Genomic DNA, 26286 nt, shown 5'->3' on the forward strand with positions numbered 1-26286 from the left:
TAAAGCCAGGGTGTTTTTGCCTCCTGCAATCTTGTTGACAATGCAGTATTCCGAACTGCAAACACTGCCAGTGTTGACAGGCAGCTTGGAATGAGCTTTGCATGTGCCCCAAATAGGCAAGGATATGTACAAACATTGCTAGAGCAAGAGAGGCATCAATTCCTGCTCCCCAAAACAATGAGCAGGGTGGTGGTTGTGGCGCACCATTTTATTCAGGGTCAACGATGAGCCAATGCAATGTGCAAGCTTTTGACCTGCACCGAACTCTTCCTCAAGTAGAATACTGGTGAAAAGCAAAAAGGAAACTCACCAGTGCCAGACTCAGCAGCACAGAGTGCCAACCTGGGCACACAGTGTCTTCCTGACTCTTACGCAACAAAGATGATGGGAGCATCTTTCTTCAACAAAGGGGAAGAGTACCTGGCATACATGGGCAATGGGTAAGGCTAGAGTGCTACCCCTGGGAAGAAGAGCCATCTGCTAGCCCACAAGGAAGACCAGTGCCGAAGTCAGAGAGGGCCAGGCAGGGGCTGCCCACAAACCAATGCAGGAACCTTGGTAGTGGAGAGAGGGGATTTCTCCACCTCCAGCACAGGCTTCAGCTGAGCAAACATGGCGACAGGAGGGGAGGGGAGTCAGCCAGAGATGGTTCCCCTCCCCTCAGGTCTCCTGGTTGAACTTTAGTCCAATAGCCCCTACAGCCTGGGGGTTTATAAATGAGAAGCTGCCCAGGCAGGCGCCAGACAGCACCTCCTGAGAAGAAGGAACAGGTAAGAGTGGGAGAGACTTGCTGGGTGGAGCAAAGGGGACAGGAAGGGAGTCTGTTCAGTCACAAACTGCTTTGGAGCATCTGACTTCTTCCAGGCCGATTTGTGCATTTAGAAAGGCATATTCCCCGAAGGAGGAACTGCTCACCCCTACCTTTTGCCAACAGGGGAGCTAGGGCTTAGGGAATTCTAAGGTCTCAAATCTACAATAAATATACAATAAATGCGCACGTATCTAAATGTGTCTGAAATAGTACAGGAGAGCAATCCTGAAGCCATTTTGACTCTCCCAATGACCTCAAATATTCCTCTGCATTTAGGGAGGTAAATGGGGAAAGCCTTCCCATTATCTTTTCGCTTACAAATCCTGTTTTAAGGGAGTAAAGGTAAAGGACCCCTGGACAGTTAAGTCCAGTCAAAGGCGACTATGAGGTTGCAGCACTCATCTCGCTTTCAGGCTGAAACAGCCAGCGATTGTCCAAAGACAGGTTTCTGAGTCATGTGGCCAGCATGACTAAACTGCTTCTGGTGCAACAGAACACTGTGTCGGAAACCAGAGCACATGGAAATGTCGTTTACCTTCCCGCCGCAGCAGTACCTATTTATCTACTTGCACTGGCGTGTTTTCAAACTGCTAGGAGGGCATATTTGTGTATGAATAGGGTGAGCCTGTGACCTGGATTCAGGAACGAAAGTATTCACCATCACAAAAGAATGGCCAGACTGCCCAGGTAATGCAATCAGCAACCATTATCAGGTATCCTGGCAGACAGGATTTCTGCTGTAGACTGCCTCCTATGATGTATGTATGATGATTTTTTTGGGGGGGGTCTTTGTTTAAGGGGGGTTGGGCAATGTCAAAAGTCTTTAAGGTTCCTGCACACTTTTGTTCAGGGTCTCTCTCCCTGCTTAGAAGGAGGGGAGAGAACTCTGTTGCAAAAGAAAAAATAAATATCTGCCTTGCTTTCTACTGGATCCTGCCTCCATCCAGTCTTCTCTGACCGATCATGGACTTAGGAGACACAGGGTCCCATGGGGAGCTGGGCAGCAAAAGCCAAGCCTCAGTTTCTACATCAATCTAAACCAGTTTGAGCCTAGAAAAGTTCCCAGGATGAAATAGGAAGTGTGACTCTAGGGATGTGCAGAGGGCTTTTCCCTCCCCACCAGGGGCAGATGTACTATGAAACTAATGAATCTTAAGCCTTAGGTTCCTTAATCCCAGAGGGGCCCCAGAAGCAACTTTAGTACACATTGCTTTTAAAAAATTGCATCTAGTAGACTCAGTTTCAGTTGCATTGAACTAAGTCAAATTGATTCTTTTTTGTTGTATATATATTTCAACAACCCCAAAGTTTGAGAGTCAGTAGCACAAATGTAAAGGTGTGGTGGAACAACCCCACTGAAAAAGGTGACAGACTGACAGACAACAAGAATTGTATAAACATGAGGACTTATTTGTTTGTGGATATACTATGGACAAATATGGAAAATGAATAACAATATACAAAATGGAATAAAATAATGCGATAAAATTATATGTGATATAAAAAACCAGAAGAAGGAAGGAGGGAAGTCAGCTCTGAAGAGCAAGTATAAATGTAAAATGTAATACAATATGTGTATGTGGAGTATCTAATTGAAAAACTAATAAAGATTATTTGGAAAAAAAGGAAAAAGGTAACAGTGTTTACCTAGACTTTGTTGCTGGTTGCAAAGGAACACCCCCCCCCCCCCATGACTTTTCACGCTTCAGGGCTCCCATAATGTAGGTCTGCCACTGCTCCCCACAAACAGTGACATCACATCTAGGAAGACAGGCACAGAGAAGGGGCAAGGAAGATAGTCTAGGATCCTTTTGTTCTTTTTAAAAATAGCTGGTGGAAATTTCAAGGAGCATCTGCTGCAATCTATGGAACAGCATATCCTATGGAAGCCACGTCAGCTGAGCTGGCCACACCCTGCCCAAACTGGTCTGGAACTGAACTGGGTCCAAGGTACCGGCTTGGATCACCTAATGGGCACAACAGGGCACCTTATCCTGAAGCAGATATATGGCAAATTTGGCCCCAGCCTTGCCAAATCTGACTGGCAGGTGCTGTCCCAGGTTAGGTAAAGCAAAGTCCCTTTCCAAGCCCAGCCACCAGAGACCTTCTGGATCCTGCTGAGTGGGGATGGAACTTGGGACCCCCTGCATGCATGGCAAGTGGGAGCTCTGCCACTGAGCGCTGATGCCCACCCTCCTGGTAGCAGAGTTGGGTGTGGGATTGAACTCTACGGGGGCTTGCCAAATCCCAGGGCTTGCCAAAAGCTAGGAACACAAGAAGCTAGCTAGCTGTCTTCTCCCAAGTCAGACGTCTGTCCATCTGCCACACTATCTTTGTGGAGTCTCCTTCCTTGGAGGTTTTTAAGTTGGGTGGCCATCTGTCATGGCTGCTTGAGTTGAGATTCCTGCATCGCAGGGGGTTGGACTAGATGACCCTCGGGTCCCTTCCAACCTTACGATTCTTTCGCTCTCTCTCTCTCTCTCTCTGCACTTAATTTATTTATTATTAATGTTGCAATACATATATGAAATCTTTACATATTGATACATATACATTATATTCGTAAACTCACATTTTCACATTTCATAATGTAACAACATTTATCCATTTCTTATTTCTTCCCCCGTGTCTTCCCTCCACCCGTGTGTGACTTCCTTGTTATTATTTTGTAACTTTATTATTGAGATTGTAATTTTGTATCTTAATAATTAAACATTCAATCTTATATATCTGCTTAGCTTCACTTAACTTGACTTTGTGAAATCAGTCTATACACATCAGTAAGTTCTTGTTGGAGCATCTTTTGGTCATGTATTCTTCTACACATTTCCATTCCTGTTTGAGATTTTGATTAGATTGCATTCTAATTGTTGCCGTCATTTTTGCTAATTCAATCATTTCAAAAAAAATTATATTGCCAATCTTTCAATGTTGGTACTTCTTCTGATTTCCAATTTTTTGCAATCAATAACCTTGCGGCAGCTGTTGCATATAAAAAGATTCTCTTCACGTCTTTGGGGATGTCATTTGTTATAATTCCTAAAAGGAATGTTTCCGGCTTCTTACCAATTGTTTTAAACATTTTTTTTTCAGTTCCTCATGTATATTTCCCCCCAATTTTTTTATTTTATCACATCCCTACCATACATGATATAAGGATCTCTCTGATACCTTACATCTCCAACACAGACCAACCTTACAATTCTATGATCCGCATGGCTTGGCAGCAAGAAGTTCTCTAGTGTTTTGTCAGGTGGGGCCTCTCCCAAACCTATATAGAGTCGCTGGAAAGCGGGGACCAAACCTGTGACCTTCAGCATGCAAAGCTGATACAAAACTGCATCAGAACCGATGTTCTACCCCTGGGCTACAGCAGCCCTTCCTTCTCAACACCCTGTTCTGCACAGCTGAATGACGGTTCCGGCACTAGTCTAGCACAGGCGTCGCCTCAGCCCCAGACTACTGGGGATGGTGCCTTCTGGGCCTTCAGTAGCCAATGGTGATCTGACCTGCCTTTCCTTCCCATCACAGGTCCAGCCAAGCGACAGAATGAGAAGGCCCCTTCCACTGCTCTTTGTCCTTCTGGCGCTGCTTGCTGCGTTTGCACGTAAGAAACCCCCACCCCAGTGCCAGAACAGTATTGCTCTCACACATGCCTGCCTGTGTGGAAGAGGGTGCAAGGGGAACAACTGAAATCCAGCCAGCTACTTGGCTCCTGGTGGGAAGAGGAAGGGGGATCCCTCCCCTTGGGGCCACCAACTGAATGCCCTGCAACAATTCTCCCATGAAACTAGAGATATCCTACCATCCCATCCAACATTTCTCTGATGAAGATAGGGCACGTCCTAAGGAAAAGCAGGGCATTCAGGGATCAAATGAGAAACCAGGACAGCTTCTGTAAATCCAGGACTGTCCCTGGAAAATGGGATGTGGGTGGCACTGTGGGTTAAACCACAGAGTCTAGGACTTGCCGATCAGAAGGTCGGCGGTTCGAATCCCCGCAACGGGGTGAGCTCCCGTTGCTCAGTCCCTGCTCCTGCCAACCTAGCAGTTCGAAAGCATGTCAAAGTGCAAGTAGATAAATAGGTACCACTCTGGTGGAAAGGTAAATGGCGTTTCCGTATGCTGCTCTGGTTCACCAGAAGTGGCTTAGTCATGCTGGCTACATGACCCAGAAGCTGTCTGCCGACAAACGCCGGTTCCCTCAGCCAATAAAGTGAGATGAGCGCCGCAACCCCAGAGTCGGCCACGACTGGACCTAATGGTCAGGGGTCCCTTTACCTTTACCCTGGAAAATAGGGACACTTGGAGGGTCTGCGTGTCATGGGCTCTCTAGCTTACATGATCATCACTCCTTGGCTGAAGCTGGAGGCAAAGGCACACCTGGTGGGGATAGGATGCGCCTGGAAGGACAGATCATTCACACAACCCATGTGGTCCTCACCCCTATTTCTTTGGCATGGGAAATCAACCAACAAGGCGGCTGAGATTCTGTCCTCCTCTCCCCCCAAATAGAGGGGGAAGTGTTTGTGTAGGGAGGGGAGCGGGAAAGTGCTTGTTTGCTCCATATCCCGCTCCCTTTTCTTTTTTGTCTTGCAGAAGCTCAAGATGCCCCAAAGGAGAGTTTGGTGGCCAAAGTGCAAGTCTTTGCCCAGCAAGCCATCCAAAAGACCCAGGAGCGCTTCACCACCCTCCGAGAGTCGGAGGCAGCCCAGCAGGCCAGGTGGGGGAGGCATTCCAAGCTCAAGGAAGGGGAAAGGTTGGGACAGAGCAGAAGGGAAGGAGGGACCGGGGTGGGGGTGGGGGGTGGATGCATGCCATAGGAGCCAACTCCAGGGGGCCATGGGTGCTTAGGCATCCACAATAATATAATGAGCAGAGCCATAAAGTCAATGAGCAAAATCGGTGACAGCCAACCAGCCAGCCAAGAGAGAAGCAGTTCAGCTCCACCCTTTGCAGCCAGCCAGTGAGTCACCTGTTTCCGAGGTTGGGGCTCAAATTCGGAGGCAGAGCTGCTGGCCACTACAACGATGACATGCGATGTCACATGCACAAAACTGCACATAGTGTGTGTGACATCACACACATGATGCACAGTGTTGCATTGTGGTTTTGGAGGAGCCCCCTTCCAAAAATCCAGCATGTGACGTCACACACACTACATGCAGGCATGTGCGTGTGTCATTGCACATCTGTGTTATGGCGGTGGGCACCCACGATCCTGAGGGTGAGATGGCACCCTTGATGCATGCCGTGTGGGGCTGCACGTATCAGCAAACAGGATTATCTCCTGAACCTGCCCCCCTTCCTAGAATCCTAGAATCCCCTCTTTGGCATAAGGAAAGCCTTGAGAGCCAGTGTGGTGTGGTGGTTAAGAGCGATAGACTCGTAATCTGGGGAACCGGGTTCGCGTCTCCGCTCCTCCACATGCAGCTGCTGGGTGACCTTGGGCCAGTCACACTTCTCTGAAGTCTCTCAGCCCCACTCACCTCACAGAGTGTTTGTTGTGGGGGAGGAAGGGAAAGGAGAATGTTAGCCGCTTTGAGACTCCTTCGGGTAGTGATAAAGCGGGATATCAAATCCAAACTCTTATTATTATTATTATTAATTTCCACCCACTGTCTCCCCTGGGGCAGCAGCCTCTTGCTGAGACCCCAAAGGTGCTATTGGCGCCTGTCACAACACGTGGGGCAGAGGTGGCTACTTCTGGGCCCGCAGACATGGAAGGTTCTTGCAACACACAGTGGGTGTAGTAGAACTCTGGCAATAGCCAGGCTTTCAGGGGGCTTGGAATTCCTACTTTCCTAAAGGGGTTGGGGTGGGGGAATTTCTGAAATCAAGAAAAGCTCTCATTTGCCACGCTGCACTAAGTGACTCTTTAGGGAGGGATCCACAGCTATTAAATGCACCTTTTCCTTCAATCCACCCCTACTGCCTTTTAGGGAATGGATCACTAACGGCTGGGCAAATGCAGTTCAATACTTTGGCCGTGTAAAGGAGAAGATTGCCACATTTTTGAAGACGCCGGCACCTGCAGCATGATGGAATTTTGATTCCACACAATTCCAGGAGGATCTCTCGCCCTTCCCAGTACAGCGGCAGGGTGCTAAAGTTGTCCTCAGTGATGGGCAAGGGTTTCAACATTTGCCACTCTTTCTCCTTTTCCCTGCCCTGCCTAGTCACTCCTTCATTCCCTCCTTCCCTCAGACATCTCAATGTTCATTAAGCGTGGCACTTTCCCCCATTAAATCTTGCAAACCCTTTGCATGGTTGAGTTTCTTGCTGTGAACCAACAAAGCAAACTGGGCAGAGGTCTTGATGGAGCAGGAGAGACACTTTCAAAAAGACTTTTTGGGAGGCTTTCAGTGGTTTCCCACCAGAACCACCCAAGAGCAAAACAATCACCTTTCCAGATGTGGGTGGGATCCCCTTCCTTGAGCAACTATGTAAGTGGGCAGGGGGAGGCATCCTGGGTAAAGACCCTTTCCAGTTAAAACTCACTCTCCAGAATCAAAACTTCACCCTATCAGGGCACCTGCTTAATCCCTTCCCTCCTGCTGCCAGTTGGGATGAATTTGGCCTGAATCTGAGGAAGGGGGAAAGGAGAGAGAGAATCTTGATGTGTTCGTGGTGACCTAGGTTTGGTGGGTTTGGTGGTGGCAGGCAAGCAAGCAGGGAGAGAGGCATCTTCACCTAGCCAGGGGGTCTCCTGCAGCTCCTCCTGGCTCCCACAGGAGAGTTGAGAAAAGTTCTGCCCTGCGCTACCTAAGGACAAAGATCAGTTGGCATAGCAGCCACTGCCACCAGGAGGCCAAATGGCCAAGACAATAATTGGCTAGGCACTTGTTCACTTTCAGATTTAGCTGCCCTGTTTTGTTTTTTAAACAAACTGCTGAGTTGAGTGTACATTTTTGTGGTGGGCTCTACACACACACACACACACAGAGAGAGAGAGAGAGAGAGAGAGAGAGAGAGAGAGAGAAGTAAGGCCGATCTCTTTGCCCTCAAACGGCAGGGATTTCTTCCCTGGCTCTGCCCCCCTCCCAAACTCCCTCTAGTTCTTCCCAGTCCCAATATATTTTTGATTCCAAGAGCTGGGAATAAACAGGGAATAAACCAAAAATCTGTCTCACACAGTGGCGGCAGCCTTCTTCCACTTGGCCTTGCCAAGAGATTGCAGGGGCACTGGGCAGCTGTGCTGTTGCATGGGGGCACTGCTGCATCCCTAGCAAGTTCATCCAGGGGTCTATATGGCCTGAACCTCTTTGAGGCAGCTGTCCTTGCCTGCAGACAACTCCCTCTATCTTTTAACCCCAAAACATCTGGCACCTGAAGCAGCCTCCTCTCCCTCCTTCTGGACCCACCCTCTCTTAGTCTAAGCCTCCCTCCCCCACTAAGGCGTTGGGCATGGTGGGGAGACACCCACAGAACTAGCCAGGAGGAAACGAGACCTTTGGACTGGCAAAACCTGCAAAAGGAATCCCCACCCCCACCCCAAATGCCAACGCTTCAGTTCCTACCCACCTCTCACTGCCCTCCCCCTTCTGACCCCCCCCCCCAGTCGTGCCCTACAGCTCCCAGCCCCCTTCATGGCAGCAGACATCCACCACACAATAGCCATATCTCTTAAAGTTGCTTTTTATTCTGCAAATGAGAAGGAGAGAGGCACTGGACTGAACAGGTGGGGATGGCGGCGGGGAGAAGAGGGGGAGAGAAGCTAGGTTTTCTTCCACTCCAGCCTGAGGTCTTCCAGCTGGGGTCTTAAGGGCGTGGGGAGGAGTTGCAAGCCCTCATTTCCCTGCTCACACCCCATTAACCCACCCAGGGTTGTGGTGCCAAAATGTGGGGTGGGAAAGGTCAGCGATAAATACCAAAGTGGGGAGGCAGTGCTTATTCAGAGGAACCCTGACCAGAGGGAAGGGGGAGGCCCAAAGGTCCAGGCAGGATCCTGGAAGGAGAGGGGCTGCCATGCTTCTCTCTAGGCGGCCTGCTGTTGCTGCCCCTTCTTCACCTCGTCCTCCACGACCTTTTGCACACTGGCGATGAGGCCCTCCAAATAGGTCTTGACGCTTTCCACGCTAGTAGGCAGTTGCTCACGCACCTTCTCCACCATGGGTCCGATCTTCTCCCGCAGGGCGGTGAAGTGCTTCTGGGCCTCGGCCTGAAACTCTCTCAACTTGGGGGCGCCCTGCTCCCGGAGCTCCTGCAGCTTCTGGCTCAGCCTCTGGCGCATCTCTTCGGCATGGGGGGCCACCTTTGCACGCAGCTCGTCCACATGGTCCCGCAGCTTGTCCCGCGCTTCCTCGGCCACTGGCCTCACCTTCTCCTGAATTGTCTCCAGGTTCTGGCGCATAATCTGCTTCACCTCCTGCTCAATGGGCTCTGCCTTGGCCCGGAGAGCCTCTATTTCCTGGTGGAGCTTCTTGCTGAATTCATCAAAGTAGGGCTGGATATTGGCATTCACACTTTCCAAGTGCTTCTTCAGCTCCTCGATCCCCTTGTCCCAGTGCACTTTCAGCTCTTGCTTTAGTTCTTCCATCTCGGGGGCTATTTCTTTGTGCAACTCAGCTAATATCTGGTGCGCCTTGTCCAATTTCGGAACCAGGCTTAGGCTACAGAGAGAGGATGGGGAGACCAAGTTAGTGGGTGAAGAGCGGGCAGAGTTGGTGCCCAGACCTCTTGCTCCAACACAGAAGAAGGAGGAAGCACCTCTCTCCTCCAGAAGCACCAGCCAATTTCAACCTCCTGTTCTGCTAAGGAAGGTCAGGGTCTCTGCTACCTCTTTATACAATGTGGAGCAGAAGCGAGGAAGCCACCCTCTGCTCTGGCCATCGGTTTTGGGGAGGCCACTTTGTTTTAGTGTCTTTTGCTCTTTCCAACATGTTGGAATGCCTTAGAGTGCCAGAGCTGGGTCTTGCCTTTGGAGTGGGGATGCTCTCTTGGGAGAAGCTCATCACAGCAAAAGAGGAGCCTCTCCGCTGTCTGAACCCAACACAGCGACCTGCCAAAACTGCCTCCTCGCCCAAATAGCAGCAGCAGCAGCAGCCAACATGAGCCAAGGCTGCGTCGATAAAAATATGGTATCTACTCAGCCTTTATAAAAGGATTCCTCCCCCCACCCTGTCACATACACACCTTGGTTGTCTAATTTCATTTTTTTAAAATCTGTTTATAGGGTTCATACAAGGCATGTCTATTTAGCAGTTGCCTAAAAAAGTATATTTGAGGCTCCTCTTTCGGCTATGAATTTGTGATGCTGTTCAGTAGCCCAGCCAGGGTGGGGTGGGGTGAGGCGGGTCACGTAATCCAGCCCCTCTAGATTTTGTGGGGCTGTCCCTCCCAGGGAAGGCCCCTGAGATCAGAGTGGATGTAAGGCACACACACACACACACACACACACACACACACACACCCCATATCTGGCTTTTAGCCGGGGGGGGGGGAGGGAGGAGGTCGGTGCTGCACCACAGTTCCATGAGGGTGAATGGAGATCTGGGGGACATGGGTTTGGAAAGGCCTCCACAGGTATCCACAAAGCCAGCCAGCCACTCCTCCCTGCCCCCCCCTCCCTCACTGCACAGATGGAAAGCCCTCCTGAGGCAGAAGCATCATCTCCTGAAGAGATAAAGGAGAAGGAGCTTTGGCCACCCCAAAAGCCTACAGCCTGCCAGTCTATTCCCTGCTTGCCCCTAATTTGCTACTCACTCTACTTCCTTGCCCCATTCAGAGTTATCCAGCTGAGTGATGGCTTCACGGAGACCAGTCCTGATGGTTTCTACGTAAACAGTGAGAGCGTCGTGCACACGCTCCAAGGGGGTTTGTTGGGGCTCATCTTGCTGCCAGAAGTGGCGGGCCTGGGTTCCTGCAGAAGCAATGCAATAATGGTTAGAGCCTAAGGGCAGAGTGTTTAGAAAGGGGCAGTCAAAAGCAAGCCAGGTCTCCCCCAGTTCGGCCCTGCGAAGGCAGAGTCCACTCCTCTACGGCTACTCCTCCCTCCACGCGCAAGCAGAGATTAGCAGAGATCAGAGCATGTCCTTCAGAGCTCATCCCCCCAAGGTTCTTGGGCAGGAGTTGGGCTGCCTCAGGGAGAGCTGCCATTCCCTCCCCATGAGCACAGGGTCACTCACCTGTGAGGAACACCAGGGCCAGGGTCACTGTGATGGCTCTCATCTTGCAATGCTTTCCAACCTGGAGACTGCAGAAGGGGATCACGTCAGGCCAGAAGAATCCACAAAGATGTAGAAAAACAACAACAAAAGGATTTCTTGAGCTTTTCTCTCCCAAGACCAAGAAAGAGAGAAATTGGAAGTGAGGAGAAAAAGAGGCCTGCTAAAGATGAGCTATTAGTCAGAAGAGCCAATGGGAAGACCAGATCCAGTGGATCTTGCCAGTTAGCAAGCAACACAGGAGGACTAGTTACCATAATGTCTTGCTTGTGGGATTCCCTGGAGGCACCTGGCTGGTCATTTTGAGAAGCAGCCGGATTCGAGGTGAGGTGGGCTCCCCTTGGCATGACCCCACAGGGCAGCTCTTTCGGCCCTTAAGCAAGAATTGCTGCGCACAAGATCTGCTACATCCACCTAGCCCAGCAGCAGCAAGATGCCCAGAGATGCTTCCCAGGCTGGGGCACCTGCTCATTGGAAGAGTCCAATGAGCTTCCCTTCCAAAGGTATACACCCCAAGGTATCCATTGATATATCCAAGAGGAAGCCCCAGGCAGAACAACCAAGTCAGCCTTTGCCAACCTGGTGGTGCCCTCCTGATGTGCTCGGGCTGCTGTGCTAGCTGGTGCTGATGGGATCTGTGGTCCAAAACATCGGGTGGGCACCGGGGAGTCGGCAAAGGCTGATCAAGAAAGAAATGGAGAGGCAACTTCTCTGCAGGGGAAGCAAAGTCTTTTCAAAGAGCTTTGAGAGAGGGAGAGAGAAGAGAGAAAGAGGAAGAGAGAAAAAGAGAGAGAAGCAAGCCATAGTACCAGGAGAGGCCCAGATTCTTACCAGTCCTTTCAGCGTCTGCTGCTTCGTGTGACCGATCCTTCTCGGCGGTGGCTATTTATACCAGAGGTGGTTGTTTATTGCCGAAGATAAGTCAAAGCTGTAAATGGGGAATTCACTCCCAAGTCGTGACTATGTGGCGCTTAGAGTTCAAGGATCAAACACACATCCCCAGGGGGAACGCGCACGATCAAGGAGCAACAGGGGCCTGGCAAGGGACTCCGGAACAAACACAGAAGCTGGGCCTGGGGCCAGCTCTCTGACCCAGATTTGCACTTGTGGGCAGAACAGGAACCCCACGGACCTCTCCGCTCAGCTGGGCAGCCGCCAAGGAAGGAGATTTGCAAGGCTCCTGTTGTTGTTCCCAAGTGGTTTGAGGACTCTGTCCTAAGTGCCTTTAGCAATAACTTCAGGAGAACAACTCTGTGACCTGAAGCCTCCCAGCATGGGCCAGGCAAGCCTTTAACAACAGGCCAATAACTGGGGTTGTTCTCCTTTGCTGGGGAGCCAGCGTGCAAGGAAAGTTGTACCTACCTTAAGCTGCTTTCTATCCTAGCCCCCCACTTCCCCAGGCGAAACCTCACCTCTCTTGACAAGGACAAACATCAGAGAAAGTGGCTGACTTGGACCTGGCTGCAAGTGATGGTGGGGGTTCACACACTGGAACGCTTCCCCATACACAAGAGGAAGAAAAAGGGTTTTGCACACAGCAAATGGGCAGTTATCGGGGAGAAGGGCTCTTGCTTCCAGCAAGTGCCTGATTATTTTTCTTTGGAGTGCAAAACATCTGGACAGAGCCAGGTTAGGGAAAGCAGCTCTATGGGAAGAACCACCACAGCCGTAGAGGGTTGTTCCAAAGATGTCTGAGGCTCTATCTACACCAAGAAAACCTCCTGACTCCACTAAGAGAGTAACTGCAATCTGAACACATTGTGCAGACTCAAGCATTTGGATGCATTTGCTCATTCTGCCTACTTCATTCTTGGATTGCTGGCCCGGGGAGATAATGTGGATTATCTTTGCCCCACCCTCTGACCTTAACACAGTCTCCTTAACACAGGCGTCTCCTTAACACAGGAAACTGCCTTATACCAGATGAGACTTTGTCATGGCGTGATACGGTCTACTCCAGCCTTCCCCAACCTGACGTGTTCCAGAAGTTGTCGAACTACAACTCCCATCAGCCACAGCCAGGAAGGTCAAGGGGGATGATGGGAATCACTGTCCAAAACACTGAGGAGGCTGGTGTCCTCTGATTGGGGTTTTCTAGGATCTTAGGCAGGCAAGGGTCTTTCTGATCATTTTTCAAACTTGATGATACCAGAGATTGACCTACTGTGGGCAGAGCAAGTGATCTGCCAGAGTTATGGACCCATCCCATGACTTCTGAGATTCCATCTCATTGTTCAAGGTTGGAAAGGCCCGAAAATTGCCTTCCCAACTTAATGGAATGCTCTCCCCCAAGGGAGGCCCACCTGGTGCCAACCTTGCCATCCTTTTGTTTTCTTGGGCATTTAGGCAGCACCAATGATACAGTATTGTGCTGTTTTTAATATGCTGACGTGATTGTATCACTGTTATGTTTTACTTAGTTGCAAATCACTTCAGGACTTTATTCAGTGTGAAGCAACACATACATCCAATAAACCTCAGCCTCTCCTTGAGAGTGCTGGATTTTACATCAGATAGGAAGGCTGGTGCAACTGAATGCATGAAATTCTGGGCATGGCTTTCTCTGCCATGGGAGGGCGGAGCCTGATTACATGAAACCTCCACAAAAGTGGGGCTGCCACTCATCTTAGAATTCACAGTGCCAGGAAACCTGTCTCCAGAGGGAGGGGGAGTTACTCTCCAAAAGACGAGAAACACATCCTGACTCTGTTTCCATACATGTCTTAGTCTGTTGGAGCAAAAGCCAAGTCTAAGGGCACCATAAAGACTAATAATCCCTATCAGTTAGCACCATTTTGCATGTGTCCTTTTACTGCCATTCCATCAAGAGTTTTGATATCTATGGCAACTTTGAGGCTGGGGACACAGGAGATAACAGCAAGGGAAACTCTGCCAGGCTTTTAGCTGAAGCCCATACACATCAGAACAGCCTTACTGAGGACTGCAGCTGTAGTTCCATCATCTGCAGAGCACAGGAAGCTGCCTTCTACTGAGTCAGCCCCTTAAGGTCCAGCCAGCTCCATATAGTCAGCACTGGCTGGCAGCAGCTCTACAATGCCTCAGACAAGGGACAAGATGCATACAAGGAACCCCCAATCCAGACTTTCTGGAAGAGAAATCCAAGTAAACCCATTTGGGCACTGTGCTCCATTCTTAGCCTCCCACCCTGGGAATGAATCAGCAGGACTCACTGGGGGAGGAGAATGAAGCAGTGGTGACACCAACCCATTCTCTTGCAAGCCCATCACCCAAAGAAATGTGACCGAGGTTGTGGAGGCTCTGCTTGGAATCCAAGTCCAGGGCTATCAAAATGACAAAAATGCTGCTCTTATATCAGCCAGCTTGGCTTTAAAGGACAAACAACTTTTCTGGTGGAATCAAAGATCTCCTCAGGGAGCACAAATTGCCACTGGATGCCACCAGACTAAAACTCTCAACAGGACCCAACCTCAGCTAATCACTCCTTGGCATGCCATTTTCAGACAAAAATGCTCACATTATGGCACCCCCTCAAAGGGAGGTGCTAAGCAGATACACACCAAGGAGCATTCTATGCCCCCTTCCTCATGAGCAGCATGCAGCAGGAGGGCGTTTTGATACTAACCCTGGTGATGGGATGCAATGGAGGAGGCAGGTGGGGACCTGTGATGCTACAGGTTTGGGAAACGCTGTGCTAGAAAATTCAAGCTGGGAGCTTTTGCTTGCAAAGAAGATGCTCTGTCACTGAGTCCCTTCCCTCCCGCCTGAAGCTCTACTGATCCTGAAGTATGCAATGACCCAAACATGGTTTGCGCGGCTAACAATGCAGCACATGGTCAGAACGCAAGGGTCCTCTGCCTAAGGAGAGTCTCCAGAGCCATCACTGCCACTTGTTCAGGGACAATCCCAGCTTAAGGCACCACCACTCCCCAACCCTGGACACAACAGCAAGAGAAAAGCCAGACCAGACCAGAGCTACTGAGAGCCAATCATAATCATGGGTTTATTTGTCATGATCCCACGTCCAACTAAGTTACTAGTTGCAAAATGACCCACCGAAAACGAACAAACAAACGGAAAAAAACCAAACTAAGATTTTGCTGAAAATCTGGGGAGTTTGTTTGTGTGGGTTCTTGTTTTTAGTCCAACATAAATGAGAAAAAATACTTTGGACATTTCCCCCAAAACAGAAATAATAGCAAAGTATATGATACATTCAACATATACTGCGAGTATTGATTACTACAATACAAAGCAATGATTAAAAACAAAAGAATCCGCCCCCCCGCAAAAACAAAAAAACAAAACGAAACAAAAAGTGTGATACTGCAAAACAGCATAGCCAGGTTTGCTTGGAGGGAGGCTGATGCTGCTGTCATCTCTCAGGATCATGTAAACAGAAGGGAAAACCAAAGCAAGAGTCCAAAGCCAGGCCAGAGGAGGCTTTCGGTGCCTTTTGGCCCCTCCCTCCCAGTGGCAGGAGGGAGCAGCGAGCAGCCCTCAAATTCCCCCTGCCCCTCCATGGCCACTCTTCATCCCTGGTAAGCGAGTCCCCCGCCTCAGTGGTACCGCGGCCACAATCCAGCCTGGAGGAGGAGGAGGAGCAGGAAGAGGCTTCCCCCCACCATCACTTGCACATCTTGGTATCCAGATGCTGCTGGAAAGGTGAGAACGAGGAACAGGAGGAGGATGATGGTGATGATGACGATAGCAAAAGAACCTCAGCCATGCTGGTCTCACACTTCTTCTGTGCAAATTCAGGAGGGCTGCATTGATATATATATTTATATATATATTTAATCCTTTTAAAAAATTCTTCCAAAAAGAGTCAGTAATAGGGATTCTCTGTTGCAGCTTTGTCAAAAGTTCCAAAGGCAGAAAAGATGACACGAGAGACTCCCCGGAGGCCCAGCCGCTGGAGGTGCCCCAGACCCTGGACCAGTCACAGAAAACAAGTTCCCCAAGGGCTGAGAGAGAGGGAGAGACGGTCTCCGCGGCAACGCCAAGGGCACCACCGCTGCCACACTGGAGAAAAGCCAATACTGGGAGGAAGATGGGGGAAGGGCAAGCAGCAACGTGGGGTGGGGTAGAAGGGGAGGGGCAAAATGCATCCTGCCTTTTATTAACAATTAATTTATTATTAATAATAATAATAACAACAATAATAAAACATTTACCAAAACAAATTCCTACATGATCTGAAGGGAAAGCAAGTTAAAAACAAGAACCAGGTTTTCTCGAAACGAAGGGAAAAAGGGGGAAAAAGAAGAAGTAGTAGCACATGGAATTAAATGGGGGGGGGGAGGATGTACAAAAAAAGAGAAACGGAAGAAAGGACAGAGTGACAAAATTTAAAATAGAAAGGCTTACAGAGGAGAGACACACAAAAGCAATATTGCACCACTGCGGTGGGGGAGAGGGGGGGGGCAAATGGCCAAGGGGTGGGAGGCAAGCGATGCATGGAAGGCAGACGTGGAGGCTTGGCTCTCGGCCCCTCCGCAAGCACAGCCCCCGCCACCCCCACCAGCCCCCTGGCCTGGAGGGGCCACTGCAAAGGCAGATCATGAAGAGGCACCGTCCAAAACAGCTGCTTATTGCTTGCGGGTGGGCATAGCTCCTCTCCCCTTCTGCCATCAGGTTTTCCAGGCAAGGCTGGCTGCCCCCTCCCCTGGCACCTGCCACTGACTGGGAAGGGGGGGCCCTCCAAGCCGGCAGCTGCCCTCGAACTGCCCCCTGCAGCTTCTGTGCGAGGGGGGGGGGTGCTCTGGTCCTTCCAGAATGGCTGGCGTCACAGGCAAATATGGCAATAATGAACATCCGAAAGGAACAAGCACACTGTTGAACCAACGAGGAGGTTGAGGAGGAGGAGGAGCCGCCACAAGATTTCCGTCAAGGAGAAACGGGACGGCCATTTGGCGCAATGCTGCGAGATACTGTTGGTTTGAAATGGACCTTTTTGTTTCAAAGCTGTACATACCCCTGCCGGAAAATGAGAGAGACAAAGAGAGGGGAGTGGGTGGCAGGAATACTAGACACTTGCCTACACAGCTACACAGAGGAACCTCACTAAGCCTTTCTTGTGCCCCACGCTGCTCCACACTCCCACCGCCAGGAATAAAACTGGCTGGCCTAGCAAGGCCCTCTTGGCAATGGCTTCAGGAGTAGGAACAGCTCACTGGGGAGCCAGAGAGAGCCCAGAGCTCTGCCCCTTCCCAAGGGCAGCAGTGAGAAGTGCACCTTTCGAACTCTGAGCCTACTAAGCCTCTTGACCTCTGAGCCAGGAATGCGACACCCAACCTTGAATGCCCCAGGGACGCAGACACAGTATTTCCTCATGCCTGGCTCTTCTGCCTGCAAGGTCCCGAGACTTGCGGCTGGTCCAGAGAGAGCTCTGCTCAGCTCCAGCAGCAGCAGCAAACAGATAGGCCCACCCCTGCAGAAACTTTGGATGTGGCGCTTGCTTCCCCAGTGAGGACGGTGTAGTGCAGGTCCAGGTAGTGGGTAGGCCAACATTAAAAAGGAGGGTATTTCCCACCCCCCCAATCCCCTTTCTTTCGTGGAAGGGGCCCATGCATCTCCCCAGTGCCTGGCACAAGTTTGGACTCAAATGCTACTTACTGTAGCCTGCCTGATCTCTAGACCCCAGCCTGCTCCATCCCAAAGGGCACCTCTGGGTGCTTGTAACTCAGCAGGACGTCAGTAATACATGTGGAAGAGTAACAAGAGGTGTTTAGATGCTGGTTGCCATCTGCTAGGTTCAGGTGCTCTTGACCTTCCAAGTTCTCTCCACAGTCTGCAAAACCAAAGACAAGGGAAGCTGAAGTGGCAGCTCAGGCAAGGCCTGGAAGTGTGTGTTTGGCTCCAAGATTTAGGAGCCAAAGGGCATGCCAAGTGCAGCATGGCAGAGAGGACTGCAGCTTTATGCAGAAAGCTTAACAAAGGATCCCGCTGTCCCATCTAGATGTTCAACCTGGTGCCCAGTGCGAGAAGGCTGGGGTTGTTAATGTGCCCGTTCCCACTCCAGGCCCACAGATACAGAGCACTCACAGATGCTCCCCACCTCTTAAATCCAGAACTGTCCCCGTCTCGCTTTCCTGGGACAGGCCAAGCAAGCAGGTCACTCTGCCCAGCCTTTGGCTGGACATGCAAAGAGGCACCACATGGCGGCCTGGAGGCTCCAAGCACTCACCTTCTTCACTCTCCCCATCATGGAGCGGTTGGCTGCCCATGAGGGAAGACTGGCTGAGCACAGCGTCGGACATGCGGGCAGAGCTGAGCGCCTTCCCTGCCATTAGGCTCATGCCCGGCAGAGTGTCCAGTTGCACCTGCAGGGAGCAGAAAGGAAAGGCTCAGAGACCTGCAAGGGGCACTGCTAAAGAATGAGAAGGAAGAGGATGGCCAGAGGAGGTGGGACCAGGGCCTTCACCTCCACCACACCATAGGACAGTTGTGTCACCTCGACACAGGGGGCCCCCATCCCCACCAACACCCCTCTCCCCAACATACATAGGCATCGTCACTGTTTTGAATGGTGTGGTGTCTCTGCAAAGGCCGGGATCTGTGATGCACACCAGGAATCGGCCTTGTGGGATAACCCTCTGGCCCATCTGCATCTGGCATCTCCACGTGACCAGGCGAGCTTCTTTCCATGCAACCTGTGGCCATGGAGTCTTTGTGGGAAAGGGAGAGAAAGACAAAAGAGGAGGGAGGGGAAAGAGCATTATGTCCCTTCAAAGGCACCCATTCCCCAACCACAAGTACCCTAAAATCCTTCTGGCTCAGGCCGTAAGTACAAGGAGAGAGAAACCCCTTTTCATTCCTTTTTCTCATTCACTGCACACTCTTTCCATCAAGACATTCATGGGAATTACCCCACTTTTATCCTCACAATGGCCCTGCGACAGAGCACAACCGGCTCAGGGCCAACCTGCCAATCACAATACACACACCCTCCTCTTTGATTCTCAGCAACAGCAGCAGCTGGAGAGCCACTTCCTGGTATGAAACCGCGTTTTGCGTAGACTCTCTGTGGCACAGCCTGCAGAGATGCCCCTGGATATGGGAGGAGGTGAGAGCCAAGCGCAGCTCCTTGGTGGGCTCTACACAGCACCCCAAAACAAAAAAAGGCAGCCTTCCCTCTCTCATGTGTGGGACACCTGCTGCTAGACACACAGTTGTGCAAAGACCCACAAGCAGCTCCTGTTCCCTGCAGTGGAGCCTGTACAGGAGATCCTTCCCCAACAGGCAGAAAGTGCCTAGCTCAGGCCCACAAGGCACAGCCCGCTTCCTGGCATGGGCCCACCTTCCCCCATTCCACACAGCGGAGACATGCAGTGGAACGATTCCAAAGGCCGGTGCTCCTCATTCCAAAGGGGCCAGGCCAAAGATCAACTGCTGACAAAACTGTTGTTCTTGCAGGGTATAAAGGCTGTCCTTTATCACCTCAGGAGCCACCACCCACAGGGCACAGAAAGGGCTACTAGCAGGCAGCGCTGTAGACAGATGGGAGGCATCTACACAGCACAACGCCCTCACCTGTGTCTCCCCCAAAGCTCTTTCTTCGGGCCTAAGGTGCAACAAGCCCTGGCTCTGGCCAAAGAGTAGGAGGCATGGAGGTGGCCTTTTCGTCAGAACTAGGATTTTGCATGGAAAATAGGGACAGGAGGGGAAACGCTCTTTTGGGCTCCCCCCCCCACCCCCGCCGACTGTTTTCAGCCCAGCTTGTTGTTTTAAAGGACTCTTAAACTTTCAGAACTGGTGCTTAAGCATACTTTCCCCCTCCTCTATCCCTATTTGTTTTGTGTGTTTGTGTGTGTTGTGCCTTTTAGAATGCAAGGGGCAGTGGCTGTGGGTTTTTAAAAATAAATAAGTAAATAAAAATCTGTAAGCTGCTCTGGCAGCCTTTTCAGCTTGAGAGAGGATAAAAAAGGACTTTAAATAAATAATTAGCCAGGATTTCACAATCCCAGAGAGTACCCAGGATTCCCGTCTATCACACCACTCTTTCTATATGTAGCCGCAAAGCTGGAGTCAGTTTAACTTTCCTGGAAAAACAAACAGAGGATGCTTCAGGCAGGAGAGGGGAAATATGGCTGACTCTGCCACCAGAGACGCCTCTACCCTCCTTCCTGCTGCTCCTCCAAATGGAGGACCTCCAATGACCAGCTGCCTGCCCCTGACATCTGCTAGATCTTGAAGCAGCATCCCATTGCCACCACCAAAATGAGCAGCAGGCCATATTTGGCCAGAGCAGGACAAGGCAAATAAGAGAAATATGGTCCTGATCAGGGTGCTCTCATCAACACAGGTGGAAGGCAACACACAGGAGCTCTTAGCTTGGCTGAGGAGGCAAGTGTGAAGCCTGGCTTGCTTGCTTGCTTGCTTGCTTGCTTGCTTGCTTGCTTGCTTTCCTTCCCTTGGGCCACTGTCCCATGCGCTGAGAGCACCAAGAAGCTCCTTCTCCTCCTGAGCAATTTCACCCCCATACCAACCCTGTACCACAAACACTTCCAGAAGCGTTTGCTTGCTGCCTGAATGCCGACCTGCCTGCACTCTTAATCCCCTGAACTGGGGTGGGGAGGGGGGCAAGGCACCACCATTCTCACAAGGTCAATCCTTCTATACCAACTTTGAAAATGGCTCTGTGGTATTTACCTTGCTTGCCCTCCCATTTCACAGATGGGAATGATTAAGACCAAGAGAGGATGGTGGCTCACCCCAGAATCCATGTGAGTTCCCAGCTCAGCTGGGCCTTGAGCCTGCCTCTCCTAGAGCCAATCCACTGAACTGCCATTAACTCAAGCAGCAAGCGGGAGGGCCCTAGATGATCAGAAGAGATCAGCTGGACAAGGGCAATGACTCTTCTGGTCCCAGTGCCTCTTAATGATCTCACAAGGAATGTAAGAAGGCAACAGCCCCCTGCTGCTGCTGCTGCTGCTACTCCTCAGAAGATGGTATCAGGAGACAGGCAGGCTCCAAGCTTGAGGTTTCCCTTTGTTGGCATTTCCTCTTCTGCAGGCTCCATGGATTTGTCTAACCCCCTTTGAAAGCCACAGGCCATCATGACACCCCGTGGCAGCTGATTCCATAAATTAGTGATGTCCGGTGCGAATAAGCCCCTTTCTCCCCTCCAACCACCACCCTGTCCATGCCCGTAAGCCCTGGGAGCCTGCCCTGCTTTCCTCCCACCTGCCCACCCTCCACCAAGACAGGTGCCACTTGCAGAGCAGCATGTGAAGGCGGCCTGCTCAGCAACCCAGGTCCTATTCCTCAGAGTTTCTCGCCTCTTTCTGCCCCCTGCCCATCCAGGTCAGCCCCACCCAACCGGCCACCCAATGGTGCCCTGTTCTGTGCCCCTGGGCAGGGCCTGGCCTTACCTCTACCGGGCACCTTATTCCGACTGAAGGTGGCGGCTGGCTGGTGCCTGTAATGGTGCACCCCCAATTCCTGCTCCTGCTTGGCAGTCCCAAACAAAGCGTCTGGGTCCCCAGGACCACCGGCACTTAAGAGCAGTGGAGCCTCGTGGCAAGCTTTGGTCTTATTGCCTGGGAAGCTGTCCCGTTCCCCTTCACACACGCAGTCCACTTCCTCCTCCATGCTCTCCGAGTGGACCAAGGTGGGCTGGTGAGCGTACCCGTGGGCCGGCACCGAGGCTGGCGCCTGCTGGATACATTCGTGCGCCCTCACTTTCAAGAGGTGCTGGGGACTGGTGTGGTGGTGGTGGTGGTGGTGGTGGTGATGGTGAGGGTGGTGGTACGTGTCAGTGTTCTGATAAGGCAAAGACAGAGCCTGGCGCTCTGACAGTTTCTGGGCCACGCTGGTAGCCACATGTCCGCTCTCCCCTTGGCTCATGTGCCGGATCAGCTCCTGGAATTCCTGCTGCTGCTGCTGCCGCCGCTTGATGAGCTGTGCCACCTCAGCCTGGGGCAACCGCAGGTCCGTGTGGCCCGTGAGCGAGTGCCGGGGCGAGAGCAGACCCTGCAGGATGTGTGGGACTTGCTGGTGCCGGCTGTAGTCTGGCGGGGTGGGGGAGAGCAGCGCCTGCTGCAGGGCTGACGTGGCGTAGTGCTGCTGCTGCTGAGCGCTCTGGGAGAAGCTGGGGAACTGCTCCACCTGCGGAGGGAAGCCCACTGCTGTAGCAGGGCTGTAGCTGCTTGGAGGGACACGGGCCTGCTCCGGAAACAGGTGGGGGTGCAAGTGCACCTGGTCGTAGCCAGTTGACGGATACCTGTGCGGATTGAGAGACAGAGAGAGAAGGAAGGAAGGAAGCTCTTTAGGAGCACAGGAGACACTCTAGGGAACTGTGCTTCAAGTGCTTTGCAGCCCGTAAGGACGATTTGGGCTGGTCTTCAGCAGCAGCCAGCCAGTTGGCCCAGAAAGAAGAGATGACCTCATTACTTCCACATCCCACATCATCCAGCCTCAGGAAAGAGAAAAAGTTCCCTTCAGAGAGAGCTTGGCTAATAATCATTGCTCAGCTGCCCCTCTGCCCATCTACCCGACCCTTTCTCAAAACCCTTTCTGCAGGGTCACCACCTGCAGACCCCACAAACGGACCAGGCCTAGCCTGGGAGAGAAGCACTCTGGTCCAGGAAGCACACCACTTGGGAATCTCACACACTGCGTAGCTGCTAGCCAGACCAATTGTGAATTGGCACACATAACACCCCAAGACTACCCCATTGTTGCCATAGCCATACCTGTGCGATTCTGCGTTGTCCGCGCTGAGCTGCTTGGAGAGGGGCCTGTGCCCGTAAGTCAGGGAGGCCATCAGACTGGCACGATGGTGCATTTGCAGCTGATTGGCACTGGCGGGGGTGGGCATGCCCCGCCCAGCCTGCAAGAGGCTGCCGCCCATCCCATCTCCTGGCTCCTGCACTTGGATGGCTACCGGTTGCCCCTGCACTTGCTGCGGCATGCCCATGCAGGAGAGGGCCACATTGGGGGGAGGTGAGCAACTGCCCGACTGCTGGAAGATGGCGCTGTGAGAGGGCATCCCTTGGAACTGCGACGGCGAGGCTGCACCTGTGAAATGGAAGCCTTTTCATTAACTGCCTTGGCTGGGATTCACAATGGCTACTCTCTGTGTAAGCAGTGGGGAGGGGTTCTTTGTCCACCATTTCAGGAAACAACTGTGATTGCTCACTCATCCCTCAAGTGAGTTCTAATGGTGAAGGTGGCAGACTGCCTAACCTGGGACTCTCCCAGCTAGCTGGAGCAAGCAACCCCCGGCGGGGATGGGGACAAAACCAAAATGCAGCTCGGCAGGAGAGAGATGCTGTTGGCACTTACTGTGGCTCTGGAGCATGCTGCTGCTGACTGGAGGGGGGCTGCTGTCCGTTTGCCTGAAGAGATGGTTGCTGGGATGGTTTGGAGGTGGGCTGGAGGGCTGGATCCGTAACCTATACACACACAAGCACGTCAGGTATGTTTATGTCACCACAGAAAATTGCTAGCACAGGCCTAATGCCGTCATCATAAGGGCGAGCCAGGCAATCTGTACGTTTTTATGGCATATCAGCACCCAGGCTGTATTACACAATACACTGGATTACGTTGACAGAAAGTGAGAAGGCAGGAGCAGGCCTGGGCAAAACACACCACCACTGCCTTGGCCAAAGCTTACCTATAGCATGAAGTGGAAGAAGGGTGGGGTAAGGGACTGAAATTGGAAGCAGCTGGGAAGGGGTATTCCTCACTTGGCCAATGCCAGCAGCCCTGCCATTCCCCAGCCTTCTCTATGAGGCAGTCCTTGCAGGGACTACAGCCTTTTCCTGAAAAGAATGCAATAAGACAACCTCCCAGCTGAGAAGGCGCCTGTCTGTCTTAAAAAAAAAAAAAAGCTTTTCTGAGTCTTCCATTTAAACTTAAGCACCTCTCCTTTTTTGCCTCTCATCTCCACAAATGCAGCTACAGCAGGCCAAAGCACCTAGGCTGATCAAGCTGAGACTGGGTCCCTTTGAGCAAGAAGGTGCCAACACTTTCCTGCAAGGCACGGAGAAGGCTTGAGACCTACCAAGTGCAGAAGCTGTTCCTTACCTCTGAAGCTGGTGAGTGAGCAAAGCAGGCTGGCTTTCTCCAGGAGCTTGCAGTGGCGGAGAAGGCTGAGGAGGGCGGACACAATCCTGCGCACCACACAGGAAAGAGGGAACAAAGAAGAGTGCTGGTGAGCAGCGGCATCCGCAGAACACTCTGAGAGCACTCTGCAAAATGAGGGCAAAGCAGCCCCATGGAGCCAAGCTATGCCAAGGCGTTCAAGCAACTCTCTTCCTGGCTGCCTCAGAGAAAGCAACCTGTCGGACATTGGCCCAAAGGGCTGGCAGCTGAAGCTCAGGAACGGAGAGAGATGCTGCTGGCACTTACTGGCTCTGGAGCATACTGTTGCTGACTGGAGGGGGGGAGGTGGAGAGCTGAAAGGGCAGAAGGACTACCTGGGAAGGAACTACCATGCTCCAGGTTGCCCTATCTAAAGAAAGAGGGCCAAATGGGGGAAGAGTTGGTTCAATCTCTGGCAGCACAGCATCTCCAGCTAAAGCTGGTAAAGATCCTTCCTGAAACCCTGGCAAGCCTCTGCCAGCCAGTGTAGACAATACTCTGCTAGATGGACCAATATTTTGAATTGCTGTAAGGCAGCTTCCTGTGTTCCTGATACCGACCAACAGGGAGGAGCATTTCAGCACTAGACAACTCTCTCTCTCTCTCTCTCTCTCTCTCTCTCTCTCTCTCCTCCCCCCCCCCACCCCAATGAACCACAGTGGAAGCGCTTGAGCTAACAAGACAGAGTTTTCACTTGACACAGACATGCTCATGGGCATTTAGTGGGGGGGGGGGGCACAGGAAGCGGACTCCTACTGAATCAGACCTTTGGTCCACCTAGCTCAGTCTCTTTTATACACTGACTGGCAGCACCTGTTTCCAACAGGAATCACTCCCAGCCCAACCTGGAGATGCTGCTGGGAACTGAACTTTCTGCATTGGGTTAGAGCAGTTTCCCAAACTTGGGTCTCCAGGGGTTTTTGGACTAAAATTCCCATCATCCCTGACCATTCGTCCTGCTAGCTAGGGATGATGGGAGTTGTAGTCCAACAACAGCTGGGGACCCAAGTTTGGGAAACACTGGGCTGGAGCCATGTCCTAAAGGGGGCTGGGCTAGCATGGCACAGTCCAGAGTAGAGACATCCTAGTCATTTATGCCCTCCTCCTGATGCTCCATGGAAGTGCCAGTACCTGGATCTGCTGATGAAGGATCTGCTGATGCTGTTCCTGCTGGTACAAGATGTGCTGCTGCTGCGTCTTCTCCAGGGTCCTCTCGTCCATGTGGCCCCCATACATCTTCTGGAGCTGCTCACACTCCTGAAACAATGCACCAAGTGACCTTTTGGTGCTTCTTGGCTAAAGAAAGCCAGAGGGGGCACGGCAAGAAGGGGAGGCTCACAGGCAGCCTTGCCACTGTGGCTCCCTCTGGTTTTCAGATGAGCCCCACTCATTGCTTCAGTGGCAGCAGGAGGAGAGACCCACATAGCACTTGCTGCTTCAGGCACTGCCGGCAACAGCAGCAAAGTAGCCAGAGGGGGCAAAAGCCCCAGATGGGGCCAGCTGGATGCAGGAGAAAAGAAAGTCCTCTTGGGACTTGGAGTGTTCCCTCCCCACCACAACAATCTCAAGGGCAGGTCCTGGGGAGCATCTTATTCACCATCACATCTTTTTCTACAAGACACTGGGAGCTGCTCTAGTGCTGCGAGGACTCCAAGGCTTCCTGCTTTACATTTGTCGCAGAGAAGGAGACAAAGCTATTATTCAACCTGGCCTAAGAGCAAGATACAGGGAGGATGCAACGAACAATGGTGGGATGCTCGGTGAAAAGTGGCTGGAGGTTGAACAAGGAAGGAAGCTTTTCCTGGGAGCTGAAGATCAGTTCTGCCAGGAGCCTGCATTGCTGGCCCATGCTGCTCCCTTTCTTGCCTGGCTTGGTTTCCACCCTTGCTCTCCCCTCTCAGTACCTGCTGCAGCTGCTTGATGCTGCTGTGGTTGCCCATCTTCTCCAGCTGGGCCTTGAACGCCTGGATGCTGGCAGCCCCGTCTGAGAAACGGCGGACCGGAGAGAAGCGCTCCGTGGGGAGGTGCAGAGTGTTGGAGTCTTTGTAGACATAGCTGTGCATGCACGGAGACAGAAAGGTGGGATTAGAGTCACCAGCTTAACCAAAGCCATGTTCCCAGCAGCCTGGCCATGTTCTGCCCCCACCCCTCACAGTTTGGGCAAAGGAACTTGCCAACTTGCTCTGTGCGCAAAAGAGATTGGAAGTGTGGTGTCCTGGGGCGCCTGCAGCCCTA

The 26286-nt window shown here is 51.8% G+C and overlaps 3 protein-coding genes across 5 annotated transcripts in view; 1 reads left to right on the plus strand and 2 right to left on the minus strand.

Annotated features, from left to right (window-relative positions):
* Nucleotides 1-730: 730 nt before the first annotated feature.
* Nucleotides 731-7534, plus strand: APOC3 (apolipoprotein C3). Its single transcript, XM_079954893.1, has 4 exons — nucleotides 731-770; nucleotides 4343-4418; nucleotides 5411-5534; nucleotides 6754-7534. The coding sequence occupies exons 2-4, from the start codon at nucleotides 4361-4363 to the stop codon at nucleotides 6851-6853; spliced, it is 282 nt and encodes a 93-aa protein (XP_079811019.1). The 5' UTR covers nucleotides 731-770; nucleotides 4343-4360; the 3' UTR covers nucleotides 6854-7534.
* Nucleotides 7535-8435: 901 nt separating this feature from the next.
* On the minus strand, nucleotides 8436-11903 carry APOA1 (apolipoprotein A1). Its single transcript, XM_079954850.1, has 4 exons — nucleotides 11809-11903; nucleotides 10939-11006; nucleotides 10517-10673; nucleotides 8436-9423 (listed from the first exon to the last, which is right to left on the minus strand). The coding sequence occupies exons 2-4, from the start codon at nucleotides 10979-10981 to the stop codon at nucleotides 8790-8792; spliced, it is 834 nt and encodes a 277-aa protein (XP_079810976.1). The 5' UTR covers nucleotides 10982-11006; nucleotides 11809-11903; the 3' UTR covers nucleotides 8436-8789.
* Nucleotides 11904-14935: 3032 nt separating this feature from the next.
* Nucleotides 14936-26286, minus strand: part of SIK3 (SIK family kinase 3) — a 101482-nt gene continuing 90131 nt past the window's right edge. For all 3 annotated transcript variants that reach the window (XM_079954646.1, XM_079954645.1, XM_079954644.1), the window contains 10 exons: nucleotides 25956-26106; nucleotides 25183-25308; nucleotides 23995-24080; nucleotides 23248-23357; nucleotides 22656-22980; nucleotides 21333-22183; nucleotides 18463-18626; nucleotides 18146-18281; nucleotides 17575-17749; nucleotides 14936-16935 (listed from right to left, as the gene is read on the minus strand). In XM_079954646.1, the coding sequence (XP_079810772.1) occupies nucleotides 17592-17749; nucleotides 18146-18281; nucleotides 18463-18626; nucleotides 21333-22183; nucleotides 22656-22980; nucleotides 23248-23357; nucleotides 23995-24080; nucleotides 25183-25308; nucleotides 25956-26106 (2107 nt within the window). In that variant the 3' untranslated portion in view covers nucleotides 14936-16935; nucleotides 17575-17591. The remainder of the gene's footprint in view (nucleotides 16936-17574; nucleotides 17750-18145; nucleotides 18282-18462; nucleotides 18627-21332; nucleotides 22184-22655; nucleotides 22981-23247; nucleotides 23358-23994; nucleotides 24081-25182; nucleotides 25309-25955; nucleotides 26107-26286) is intronic.

Source organism: Podarcis cretensis, assembly GCF_951804945.1.
Source record: "Podarcis cretensis genome assembly, chromosome: 15".
In the NCBI taxonomy this organism is placed as follows: Eukaryota; Metazoa; Chordata; class Lepidosauria; order Squamata; family Lacertidae; genus Podarcis; species Podarcis cretensis.

What these genes read in the sequence shown, in the direction of transcription:
- APOC3 (XM_079954893.1), top strand. Translation starts at nt 4,361, where the DNA reads ATGAGAAGGCCCCTTCCACTGCTCTTTGTCCTTCTGGCGCTGCTTGCT. An exon ending in GCTGCTTGCTGCGTTTGCAC is followed by an intron (nt 4,419 to 5,410) that starts GTAAGAAACCCC and finishes TTTGTCTTGCAG; the next exon opens with AAGCTCAAGATGCCCCAAAG. An exon ending in GAGGCAGCCCAGCAGGCCAG is followed by an intron (nt 5,535 to 6,753) that starts GTGGGGGAGGCA and finishes ACTGCCTTTTAG; the next exon opens with GGAATGGATCACTAACGGCT.
- APOA1 (XM_079954850.1), bottom strand. Translation starts at nt 10,981, where the DNA reads ATGAGAGCCATCACAGTGACCCTGGCCCTGGTGTTCCTCACAG. An exon ending in GGCCCTGGTGTTCCTCACAG is followed by an intron (nt 10,674 to 10,938) that starts GTGAGTGACCCT and finishes TTGCTTCTGCAG; the next exon opens with GAACCCAGGCCCGCCACTTC. An exon ending in GAATGGGGCAAGGAAGTAGA is followed by an intron (nt 9,424 to 10,516) that starts GTGAGTAGCAAA and finishes CTCTCTCTGTAG; the next exon opens with CCTAAGCCTGGTTCCGAAAT.